Raw genomic sequence first — 12221 nt, forward strand, 5'->3', positions numbered from 1 at the left:
ACTTGCCGTCAGTCCCTTGGGCTGTAATTTTACTGGCTTCTCACACACCGCAGGCCTCTGGATGGCTGGTGGTTAGTACCCCGCCCCTATCCCCTCAGGACCCTTGGTAAAGGGTCTGCTTCTGCCTCGGGCATCTGCTTCCTGAGACTTTCTTAGGCTGCCCGAGCCTGCGCTGCCCACTTGCACACCGGGCCAGGCGCCCTGAGAAATGATGCCCCAGGAGCCCTCCACAAATGGCTAACTGAAGTTGGTGGATAACTACCCCAGCTCCCTCCTCCGAAGCACCTGTTCTAGACTGTTTCCAGAGCTCCCAGCAGGACCGAGGAGCTGCAGTGGCCCACAGCAGTAACTTCTGGAGAAAGCACCCTTCATGGAGTGCCTCTCCTTCTCTTTCTCATTCCCCAGCCTGGCCAAGTGTGTTTGCTGGAATCACCTCCCACATCAACTGTTTGCGTTTGAATCCTTGCCTCTCCAGACTTCAGACTTCGGGGACTCTATTCCTGCTCCCCTTTTTCCTTTTAGATAAGGGATTCATCCCAGTAAATATCCTTGCAGTTTCTCCCCACACCCCAGTGGTGGTGTTGGGCAACCCCACTCGGGAGACCACAAAATCAGAGACGCTGGCCTTCATCCACATCTCTCTGTCTCTAAGCTAGTATGAGAGCAGACAGTGGCCCCACCTCCCACCTCCCACACCTCTGCACCCAGGAGGCACCCAGCAGGGGCACTCTGACCTCTCTGCATCCCCTGTGTCCATTTTCAGAGCTGTTTGAGCAGATCTCTTGCCCTTTCGTTCTTTCAGTTCTTTACTCTTGGTTTGTTTTCTCATTACAAAAGCGTCGACTCTTCCCAAGGGGGGAAGAGCTAAAGTCTCTCCCCTGCCGATCCTCTCCCTTTGGGGCTTGCCCTTCCGTTTAGGCATGCGGATTGCTCACCTACTGCACGTTGGGGGTGGAGGTGCACGGGGGGAACCAGGAGAAGGAAGGGCTAGTCCAGAGCTACCCCACGTTCTTGCTGATGTATTGATCCTTCTGTCATTTTCTGTCTCTTGTTCATAGGAAATACGAGAATGCCTTTCTAAAGCAAAACTTTTTCTATTTCACCTTGAGCCTCTCCCATGTCCCGCAGGGGTATGAACAGGGTCAATTGGAGACAGTCACAGAGCAGGAGCAGCCCTGGGTATGCCCGGCAGGGGTCTTGCCCACTCTACAGTCCTCTCCTGGTCTGCAGGAGCAGGGGTGGGGGGAGCACTGGAGCTGTAATACTCACATTGTTCTGTCCTTGCTCTTGATAGTAATCCTGTCAAGGAGCTGTAAACTAGCCACCTGTCCCATTGTTTTGCCTGGATGGCTGTGACCCGGAAGGATGAGGGTGCCTCAGAGCCCCTCGGCAAGGTGGGGGAGGGAGGATGATGCTGGGCTGCCTCTCGGGAGAATCGGAACGGAGCCTTTGGGGCCGGCATCGGCATGTGAGGCAGGGCAGCCCCCTCCCCGTCCCCCAGCTGCCAGCACTGGATACTGGTCCACAGGCCCCAGGCAGGGGGCAGGGGTACCTGCCCTCTTTCCTCTCCCTGGGTTTCCTGACCTCTCTCCCCAGGAATCCCCTCTGGCATGGAGGGCAGCCCTGTGAAGGGAGTTTGGCTTGGGACTTGGGCCAGACTTCCCAGGTCTGGTCCTCAGAAGCCTGGCAGGAGCTGGCAGGCAGCCAGGACCCGGGACTGACTGATATTCGCCAAGAGGGATGGATGGGAGAGGGAACTCATGCCAGCAGCACTGATTCACTCTTGGCCTGGAAGTGCAGGGGCGTCTGGGAAGAAAGGGTGTATTGAGTGGTGGAGGGGACTGGGTTGTTGCTCAGTATCAACCCCTCCTCTGTTAAGGCCCCTTTTCCTATGTCCTCCGGCCCTGCTGTCTGAGAGCCTTCCAGGCACCTTTCCTGATCGAGCTGACAGAATAAAAGGCCTAGTGGTCTGGGAGGGCTCCACAAGCCCACCCCCTTCCGCCTTTTCTCCCCTCAGGTGGTCCTGGAACCTGACCCAGGGAACGTCTCTTCCCCCTAAACTGGTCCTGGGGCCAAAAGGAGGAGTCAGGGTTGCTGCCTCATTAGCATATTCATCAGCAGTAATCAGGGACCTGCTGTGATCAAAGCTCTTCGGGCTTCTCTGCCTCTTGGCAAATGGGAAACTGGAGGGTCAAGGCCGGGACTTGAAAGGACTTTGTCGCCTGAGGGGGAGGGGAGAAGAGGGCAGAAGAGGTGGGAAGCTGGAGGGAGAAGGACCTCCATGGAGAAAGGGACTCCTGTGGAAAGAACCTTTGATAGGGAAGAGAAGGTGTCAGTGGTCCCCTCAACTCCTCATGATCAGAGACCAGCAAGACCCATCACTTCTGCCCCTGAAATCAGCGTTCCACAAGGGCCAGTGAGGCTCCCAAGCAGGCTTAAGGAGATGGAGCAATTGTCCTTTTAATGTTCATGTATTTACTATAATATGTACCAGGAAAAACACAGCCTCTCAAGGCAGGATATCCCAGATATTACGGTTTTGCATGAAGCAGAGTAAGCTAAGTTGATTTAAAATTATATGCAGAACAACAGTAAGGAGTGAGAAATATGGCAGACGATGGGACTCTGGTCTGAATGGTTCAAGGCAGCACTCCCATCCCCATCCTCTCCTCTGCATCCCCTCGCCACAGCTTCTCGCTTTCCCACCCCACTGCGCCTTCCCCACAGGCCACATCTTCTAAGCCCCGCCTGGCTTCAGAACCTTCTGGTGGCCTTTCCTTGTATTTCGCCAGCCCTATCCCTCAGCCAAATTGGTGCGTAAAAAATGAGCTCAAAACTCAGCAGCGTCAAACAACAAACACCCATTACCTCACGCAGTTTCTCGGAGTCAGGAGTGAGGGAGCAGCTCGGGCTTTTCCTGAGGCTGCAGTCATCTGAAGGCTTCGCTGGGGCTGGTGGATCTTCTTCCAAGGTGGCTCGTTCACACAGCTGGCAAGCTAAGTGCTGGCTGTGGGCAGGAGACCTTGGTTCTTCTCCATGTAGACCTTCCACAGGGCTGCTCAAGTGTCCTCATAACATGGCAGCCGGCTTTGCCCTGGGTGGCTGACCCAATAGAACGAGGCAGAAGCCGCCATGTCTTTTATGACCTAACCTTGGAAATCATATGCTATCACTTGTGCCATATTCTGTTGGCCACGAAGACCAACCCTCATACAGTCTGGGAGTGAACTACACATGGGCATAAATACCAGGAAGTGGGGATCCTGGGGCACCATCTTGGCTACCACACATGGGGAGCACCAGCCTGAGCCAAGTCAAGGAGGGTCTATTCCTGGAGGGTGTCCCGGGGCCCCCCACATACACTTGTGCACACTTCGAAGCCTCATTTTCCAGCCCCGGTGGCCATAGCTGCCTTTTGCAGGGGGAGGATCTGAAGCCATAGGAGACCTAAGGAACACGCTTTTCAAGAGCCTGGCCGGGACGAGACAGTCTAAACTCGTGGCCTGGTTTTTGTGTCTCTTCAGACGTGGGCTTCCGATGCACCTTTTTCTTCACTTCACTTCACTTTCTAAAATCTGTGGTCCAGCGACACCAGCCCTCACACCCGCAGCCATTTCTCACGCTGTTTGTCCTGCCCCTTTGCCTGCGGCAACTGCTGAGCTCCTGTTCGTTCCTCAAGAGCCAGGGGAAAAGCCACCGTCTCTCCGTGAAGGCTTCCCCTCGTCTCTCACGGAAAGAATTCATTTTTTCTTCCTTTGCTTCTATTGTTTTGTTGTTGTTGTTGCTGTTGTTTGGTACGGTAACATCTTTTGGGGGCACCCACCACTTTGTCAGGTGTTACAGCTCCCTGCATCTGTCTTCCCTCCTTTCCAGGCATTTAATTCTGGCCTCGCTCAGTGCGGTGTGTCCGGGGCTTGGTACATCGCTAGGGCTGAGGAAATGCTTGGTGAATAGGGCCTTTGTTTTTCTCCTCCTGCTCTTGCCCGGGCCTTGCTTCTAGGAATCATTTCTTTTTCTTTTCTTTTCTTTTCTTTTTTTTTAAGATTTTATTTTTAAGTAATCTCTACACCCAATGTGGGGCTTGAACTCCCAACCCTGAGATCAAGAGGCACATGCTCCCCTGACTTCTAGGAGTCATTTCTGATGAGCCGGGAGACAGCCCATGGCGAGGCTAGACCAGAAGGTCCTCCTGCCCAAGGGAGCCAGTGTGTATCTTTCCCACGGCAGAAGGCGGGTCCCTGTACACCTGAGGGGCGCGCCCCCCGCCTTCAGACATAGCACAGGGGCCGGGCTGGGCAGACTAGTGGCCCTGAGCCAGTTTAATGCCTCTGAGCGTCTGAGGGACATCACCATCATGTCCCAGAAGATGCCGCAGGCTCACGAACACAGTCGTGGGCTGGAGGACCCTGGGTTATTTGTCCCAGTATCTCCTAGCTGCCCCCTGGTGCTCTAAAGGGCAGTCACAGGAGCCTCTGGTCGGTTAGATGGGCTGTTCGTACCTTGGTTTTAGAGATCAGCCGATCAAAATGTGGAGCCCAGGGAAAAGCCTGGGAGGGCCCTGGCAGGGGTGCCTCGTTGCCGCCTTCTGCACCCCTTGTCCCCAGGGGAGCAGGCTAGGGTGACGTCAGTCCGGGGAGCCGAGTCTGGAACTGAGATCCCTGGCAAGGGTGGAAGGGGCCCATCCCATCTGATCTCGGCGCCCGGACCAGCACCCCCCTACCTGGTTGGAGGGGCTGGGGTCTTTCTCCCAGGAGGGCGCTTCCGGTGGTTGGCCAGCCCCTTTCCTCCTCGCAGCGGCGTGGGCCTGGCACGCGCGCATTTTGAGAAGCAGCCCCCCTCCAACCTCAGGAAATCCAACTTCTTCCACTTCGTGCTGGCCATGTATGACCGGCAGGGGCAGCCCGTGGAGGTGGAGCGCACGGCCTTCATCGATTTCGTGGAAAAGGACCGAGTGAGAGGCTCGTGGGCTCACGGGGCCAGGGCGTGGGGGAGGGGGGCTGGGGAGTAAGGGGGGCTTCAGGGAACCCCTCCCCGGGGGCAGGCGGATGGACAGCCGGTGCAGGGGTGAGGGGGGCGGGATGGATGAAAGGGAGGGTGGCAGGGAAGGGAGACCGGAGGAGCCTCGGGAGCACTGAGCGTCCTCCCCATCCTGGCGCCGCAGGAACCTGGGGCTGAAAAGACCAACAACGGGATCCACTACCGCCTCCGGCTGGTGTATAACAACGGTGAGTGAGTGAGGCCCGCCGGCCCTTCCCACCGCGCCCAGACCAGTCCCGGCTCCCCGCACCTTGCGTGACCTATCATGGCCCATTCCTCGGGCTGAGGAGGGCCTGGCTCCAGGTGGGGAGGGTGTGGAGCGTGGTTCAGTCATGCGAGGCCGCAGCAAGCCCCTCCTCCTCCCCACCCTTAGGACTTCGGACTGAGCAGGACCTCTATGTGCGCCTCATTGACTCCATGTCCAAGCAGGTGAGCCCGCCCAGGGGGTGCTCAGGCCCATCTTGCCCTCCTCTTGGCCCCCGTCTGAGTGAGCATCCTCATCCCTGCGCCCGCCTCCTCTGCGCTCCTCATTCCCGCTGGTCCAGCTCCTGTGGCAGGAGGCTGCGTGGCCCTGCCCTCCAATCTAGAAAAAGGCAGTACTTGTACAAAGGCCTTGTCTGGGGTTGTGTCCCCTAGAAGCCCAGCCTAGATGGGCGTTCAGGTGCATGTGCTTTATAGGGAAGCAGGGGTGAAGGGGAGGGAGGGAAGCAGGACAGAGAAAGCTGAGCAGGGCTCAGCAAGGATGTGGTCCCAGCTGGAGTCTAGCCTCGGCCTGATCCCCAGGGAACTCGAGAGAAGTTGGCACCAGACTTGTGCCCCCTTGAGACAAGGAGGCCAGGATTCTCTACCCTGTATCAGTCAGTCATTGGCTGGGGTCCACTCCCAAGGGGAGAGTGTAACCTTCCAGACGTTTCCAACCTAGGCAGCTCCCATCCGCTGAGAGCAATTCTCAAGAGAAAGCCCTTAGCAGCCTCCACTAAGCACAGCTGGGGGATGGGTGCCCTGGTCCAGGAAAGGGGATGGGGGTGGGGAGTTTCTACTGCAGATCCTTAGCGCCTTGCCGATCTGGAAGGTCACGGGAGGCTCCCAGGCCAGCAGAAGGAGCTTGGGGACATTGAAAGCTGAGCGAATCCTGATGGATCCTGCCCCAGGCAGGACCCCAAGTCTCAGGGCTTTTCAGAGAAGTTGTGCGTGCTGGTCAGGAGCAGGGCTGAGCGAGTCACAAACGGGCCGGTCAGTGGCCTAGGATGCAAGGTGGAGACGGGCTTTCCCACAGTCTTCCAGCCTCCACCCAATCCTGGGGCAGAGGAAAAAATGGTTTGTTTCTAGAAAGCCTGTGGTCACTATGGTGTGACCAGGCAGTGGCCAGTGGGACTGTGTGGGGACAAGTGTGGAAGGGGTTGGAGGAGGTCCAGAGAGAGAGGGTCCCCACCAGTGAGGGACAGCCTGGACGCACAGGGGGACAGAAAGTGGGCAGCTGGAGCTGCAGGGTAGGAAGCTCACTCCTCACTTCAGGGCGGAGTGGAGGCCGGGGGCGCTGGTGGGGAGGCTGGTCCAGCAGCACGAGGGGGACACGCTGGCCTGGGATGGGGAGAGAGACCGGTGAGGAGAGCCCAGAGGGACAGTGCTTGTGAACAGGAGGCAGAGGCCCCCTAGGGACATGGGAACTGTGGAGATAGGAGTGTGTCTCCCCACCAGCAGCCTGACCTTGTGGTCTGGGGACCTCGCCCACCCCAAACACAGCTGGCTCTGGAAAAAGCCGCCTGTGGACAAACAGGATCTATAGAGCTACCTCAGGCCTCTCTTGCATACGACAGCCCCCGGTGGGGGTCTTGGTTTGGGGTCCAGGTCCCAGTTCCTGCTTTGCCTTCTTGGGCGCCCAGAGCAAGTTGAAGGGCGCGATCTTCCCTGGGGGCAGGGCCCATCTCTCCCCTACACTTGGACTTGAGAGCAGCCTCCTTCCTCTTGAGCCTGTGCATTCGTCCTCTCCCCCAGGCCATCATCTACGAGGGGCAGGACAAGAACCCCGAAATGTGCCGAGTGCTGCTCACCCATGAGATCATGTGCAGGTGAGAAGGCTTGGGACACTTGCAGCGGTGCCCCCTGGTCCCCACCAGGCCCTGCTCCTGACGGCTGCCGCCACCCCCCCTCCTCGCAGCTCCCTGGGGAAGCCTGGTTGGGGAGGCGACGAGGGAGGAGGGAGGCCCTTGAGCACAGTGCTGGCTGAAGAGAGAGGGTCCTTGAGGCCCCATTAGCCTGGCCTGTTTATGTGGCTTCTGCAAGTGTTTTTGTAAGAGAGGCCTCCTGCCACCACAGGAAAGCTTAGCTAATAAAGCTCAGGGGAGGCTTGCTGGGGGGGGGGGGGGGGGCGGGGCCTCCCGGATTTGCTCAGCAGCTAGAGAGAGGAAACTTTGCTGCCTCCTGGGTGAGCCTCGGGGTGCTCCCAGGGGAGGTGGGGGTGGGGCAGACACAGCTCTTGGCTCTCCTTCCCCCTTCTAGGCAAGGCCTCCCCAGGAGATGCCCATCATATAGGGTCCTGCATGGAAAAGAGAATGATGTCCAAACATCTGGTTGGGACACTGGATGCGTTTGGGAAGAGTAGTGACAAGGAAGGGGCATGAGGAGGCGTCTGGGGCGCTGATCATGTGGTCTTTCTTGGTCTGGGTGGTGGTTACATGGGTGGGTTCACTTTCTGATAATTCCTGAGTTGCATGCTTACAATCCGAACTCTTTTGCTGTATGAGAGAGAGAGACCTGGAAGGTGGCCTGCAGCCTGCCTTTCCTGAATCCTCCAGGAGCAGCTTGCCTTTGGGACAAGGGTTTCCTGGCCAACCTTACGCTCAGGACTGGGCTCTCTAGGTCCCTGCAAAGGACCCTTCTCCCCCAGGCTCCTGGGAGTGAGTCCCCTGGACAGGGATTCCATACTCAGAGATACGACATAGCATCCTCGACCAGAAGCACGTGTGCCCACTTGTGCGCGTGCGTACACACACACACACACACACACACACATGCACGCACACCCCTTCTCCTTTGTTCCCTTCCTCCTTCCCTCTCTCCTCCTTTTCCCCCAGCCGGTGCTGTGACCGGAAGAGCTGTGGCAACCGGAATGAGACGCCCTCTGACCCGGTCATTATTGACAGGTAGGGGCTGGGGAGGAGGCCCTGGGAGGCCAGGGCGGGCTGGGTTCAGCCGCAGAGCACGGTAGCATACCCCCCCCCACCCACCCACTGATAGCTGTAAGCAGAGAGAAACTGCCAGACACCGCGGAGCTGCCCCCACCTTGCCTCTGGGTGAAGCCCCTGGTGGCAGACTTCCTAGGGGCTGGGCTTAGGAGTTCTGCTCCCTGGGGAAGAAGGCCCGAACACCAGGGCAGGGGTGGGGGCGGGGAGGAAGTGACCCAGAGCCCAGAGGTGGCTGGGAGGACGCAGGGGCTGGCATGGAAAAGGCAGGGAAGGCCGGGTTCTAGTCCCCGGCCCACTTCCACCTCTGCGCTGCTCGACTTGACTTCTCTGAACTTCCGTTTCCTTCATTTGAAAAGTGGGGACCTACTTGGCAGTTTCCAGTCTCAGGACTGTTAAGGCGATGCATGTAAAAATGCATTCTCCCACCATGATTTTTTAAAATTATTTTATTTCTTTTTGACAAGCAAATGCATATGTAAGGCACAAAATTCAAAAGGTACAAAAGAGTACCCCACCCCTATTACGGCGGACTTTTGTACCGTACCTTTTTAAAAACTTGTAACAATATATCTTAGAGACTGCGCCATATTGGAACATCAACCCTGCCTTATTCTCCTTTTAATAGAGAAGGCATTTACAGGAGCAAATTTTAGCTTAAAAGAGTTTGTAGCAAAAAGGCTCCCACCTCGGCGTCTCGCCCATCCATTGCCCTCCAGATAACCAAGCTTTGTTAGCAGTTCCTTGAGATCGTCTGCCCATAGATGAGAAAATACAGATACATATTGTTTTTGTACCTTTCCTTTTATGTTTCTAAAAATGATGGCATGCAAAATGTACTTTTCAGCACCTTTCCTTTTCTCTAAGAAACATGCGTATCTGGGAGGTTATATCAGGACACAAGAAGTCTCTTTCCTCTTTTTTGCTACTGCAAAATATTCCCTGGCATGGATAAACTATCATTTCTTTCAGTAGTCTGCCATTGTTGGACATTTTGGCCATTTCTGTTCCATTTCGGAGATAAAACATGCTGCAATGACTTACTCTGTCCGTGTGTCGCTTTGCACATAGGTGCATTCATAGGAGGGATGTTACAGAAGCGGAATTTCTGGGTCGGAGGACATGTGCGTTTGTTCATTTTAATAGTTATTATCAGTTTGCCCTCTGCGGAGATTACACCAATTGGTATTCGTACCAGCAGTTTTGAGAATGCCTGTTGCCCACACTCTGGCCAATTAAATACGTTGTTTATTCATTCAACAAAAAAAATTTTTTTAATATTCACTCTGTGTCAGGGTCTCTTCTATATTCTGTGGATTAAGCAGTGACCAAAACAGACAAAAGGCTTGTGTTTATGGGCTTACGATCCAGTAGGGGAGATGGTCGTGAACGGAATGAATGAGCGTAGATGATGTGAGACAGTGGTAACAGCTAAGGAGAAAAAGCAAGCATCAGGAAAGATCAGAGAGTGCCCGGGAAGGGGGGATGGCAATTTTAGACTGTTCAAGGAAAGCCTCCCTAAAAAGATGACATTTGAGCCAAGACCTGAAGGAAGGAAGGGAGTGAGCCATGTTTGAACCCAGGGGAAGGATATTCTTGGCAGGAGCGGACCTGATGTGTTTAAGGAACAGCAAGAAAGTGCAGGTGACCTGAGCGAGGGGAACCCTAGGAGGAGATGGTGTCAGGGAACCAACGGTGGGGTCAGAGGAAGGCAAGACCATGCAGACAGGACCTTGTAAGTTGCATATAGGCCATTATAGGGGCTTTGGCTTTTATTCTGAATGGCATGGAAGCCAGGGGCGGCAGGGAGGTGTTTGAGAAGAGTGAGATGACCTGATTAATATTTTAGTAAGATCACTCTAGCTCATGTGTTGCCGATGACCTGTTGGAGGTGAGGGCGGAAGCACAGAGATGAGTGAGGAAGCCAGCACGGTTCTCCAGGTGAGAGAAAGTGGAGGCTGTTATAGAGACGGTGTTAGGAGGTGGTGGCAGGAAGTGGCTGGATATATTTCATGGGCAGAACTAACAAGATCTGTTATGGAAGGAGAAACAGAGTGACAGAGAGGGGAGTCAAAGACATGTCCCAGATGTCTGACCTGATCAACCTAGAAGGACAGAGTGCCTATTTACTGAGGAGGAACAGATTTCAGAACAAGCAGGTTTGGGAGCAGGAAGATCAGGAGTTTGGTGTTAAGATGCTTACCAAACGTCCGTGTGGCGGGCGGGGGCGGCGGGGATGAAAAGCAGCTGAAAACATGAGTGCGGATCCCGAGGGAAAGGTCCAGGCTGTGGTTATAAATCTGAATGAAAGAAATCATCATGGGAATGAAGGCTGAAAGAAAACAGGTGAGGTCCGAGAACTGAATCCTGGGGTGTCCAGTGTTTAGAGGCCGTGGATATGTGGAGCCAGTGAAGGAGAATGACAAGGAACAGCCAGGGAGGTAAAAAGGGAAGTCAGAGGATTGGAATGTTCTAGAAGTCTAGATAAGAAACTATTCCAAAAAGGAGGCAACAGTCAATTGCATCAAATGATGCTCATGGAGACGATAAAAAGACCAAGAATTGACTGTTACATTTAGCAATGAGGGGGACATTGGTGACCTCAGCAACAGCTATTTCTGTAGAGTGGAGGAGCGCAAGTCTGGTAAGAGGATGTCTGAGAACAGAGAACAGAGGAGCTCTGGGAGTTTTGCTCTAAAGGGATCAGAGAAATGAGGTGGTGGCAGGAGCACAGCGTAAGCCCCCCCCCCAAAAATAAAAAAAATACAGCTTTTTCATACGCTGATGAGAAAACCCAGTAGGAAAGGGGGGAATAATGATGCAGGAGATAGAGGGGGAAATTGCTGGAGCCGTGTCGTATAGCCAGCGAAGGGCATGGGATCCCATGCACGGGTGGAGGACTGGTTTAGCTGGGAGCATAGACAGCTATCCACGGACAGAGCAAGGAAGTCAGAGAGCCTGGGCCCGGAAGGGGGCAAATCGGGACATCCAACATGGAATCTTGCAGAAGTCCTTTCCCGATTGCTTTGTTTCCTCAGTGAAATGGGAAGCCAGGTCCACAGGTGAGCATGAGCATGGGGAAGGAGACACTAGGGCATAAAACAGTTGTTCAGGAGAGTGAGTGGACCATGGAAATGTTGTGTGATTGCCAGGCAGCACTAAGGGCTTGCCCGAGGTTTGGGGTCATAAAAGTGAGAAATTTCTCCAGCCATGCTGAGCCGCAGTGCAGGTGCTGGACAGGTGAGTGGTCACGTATAAGCATAGTTAAGGGTTTGCCGGGTAAGTACAAGGAAACACGAGAGGCAGGAGAGTGAAAAGCGTACGCAAAGGGTGTTTACAAAAATGGAACAAGAAATTTAAGGGCGAGGGAGAGGAATATGGGAGAGTGAAGAGAAGGCAGGATGAATGGAATTTTGGTTCTGATGGGGCCAAACAATTATTGGAGTGGAGGTACCAGAAAGGGGTTCAGCTGGAGGTTAGAAGAGGGTTAGACCATGGGTTGTCTGGAGGTAGGCTTATTCGGGGAGATTGCATTTATCAGTAAGATGTGGCCAAGGGAAGGTAGAGACAAGGTCATCGGAGGAGAGATGCTCGCAGAATGCAGAGAAGGATGTTTTGGAAGAATTCTCTATCTATGTTGATACTGAAATCACCAAGAATTAAGACAGGATCATTGTTCAAGAGTATATGAAGAGTGATCCAGCAGGCAAATCTTCAAGGAGTGAAGGCAAGTGGTCTTGGGGTTGAGAAATGATTGCAACAAGCGGTGGTCGCCATACTTTTTTGTCTCTCTCCATCATCAAGGTGAACTGTGGTATCCTGGTGAATTTCATTTCTCTTACTCTGAGGTTGAGCATACTTTCAGGTATCTACACTCTGTTTATATTTCCTTTTCTGGAAACTCTCTCTTCATTTCCTTTGCTTCTTTTTCTATGAAGGACTGGCTTTTGTTACTGATTTGTAGGAGGATACATTAAGGAAATTCGCCCTTTGCATGAGTCA

At 54.3% G+C, this 12221-nt stretch overlaps 1 protein-coding gene across 2 annotated transcripts in view; it reads left to right on the forward strand.

Moving 5' to 3' along the window:
* The window catches only part of EBF4 (EBF transcription factor 4), a 56992-nt gene that overhangs the window by 7446 nt on the left and 37325 nt on the right, over positions 1 to 12221 (forward strand). For both annotated transcript variants that reach the window (XM_087853714.1, XM_045807965.2), the window contains exons 3-7: positions 4795 to 4951; positions 5162 to 5225; positions 5411 to 5466; positions 7033 to 7106; positions 8112 to 8180. In XM_087853714.1, coding sequence (XP_087709840.1) covers positions 4795 to 4951; positions 5162 to 5225; positions 5411 to 5466; positions 7033 to 7106; positions 8112 to 8180 — 420 coding nt within the window. The remainder of the gene's footprint in view (positions 1 to 4794; positions 4952 to 5161; positions 5226 to 5410; positions 5467 to 7032; positions 7107 to 8111; positions 8181 to 12221) is intronic.

The sequence above is a fragment of the Ursus americanus genome, chromosome 22 (genome assembly GCF_024610735.1).
Source record: "Ursus americanus isolate L20-20 chromosome 22, mUrsAme1.1.p, whole genome shotgun sequence".
NCBI classification, from domain to species: Eukaryota; Metazoa; Chordata; class Mammalia; order Carnivora; family Ursidae; genus Ursus; species Ursus americanus.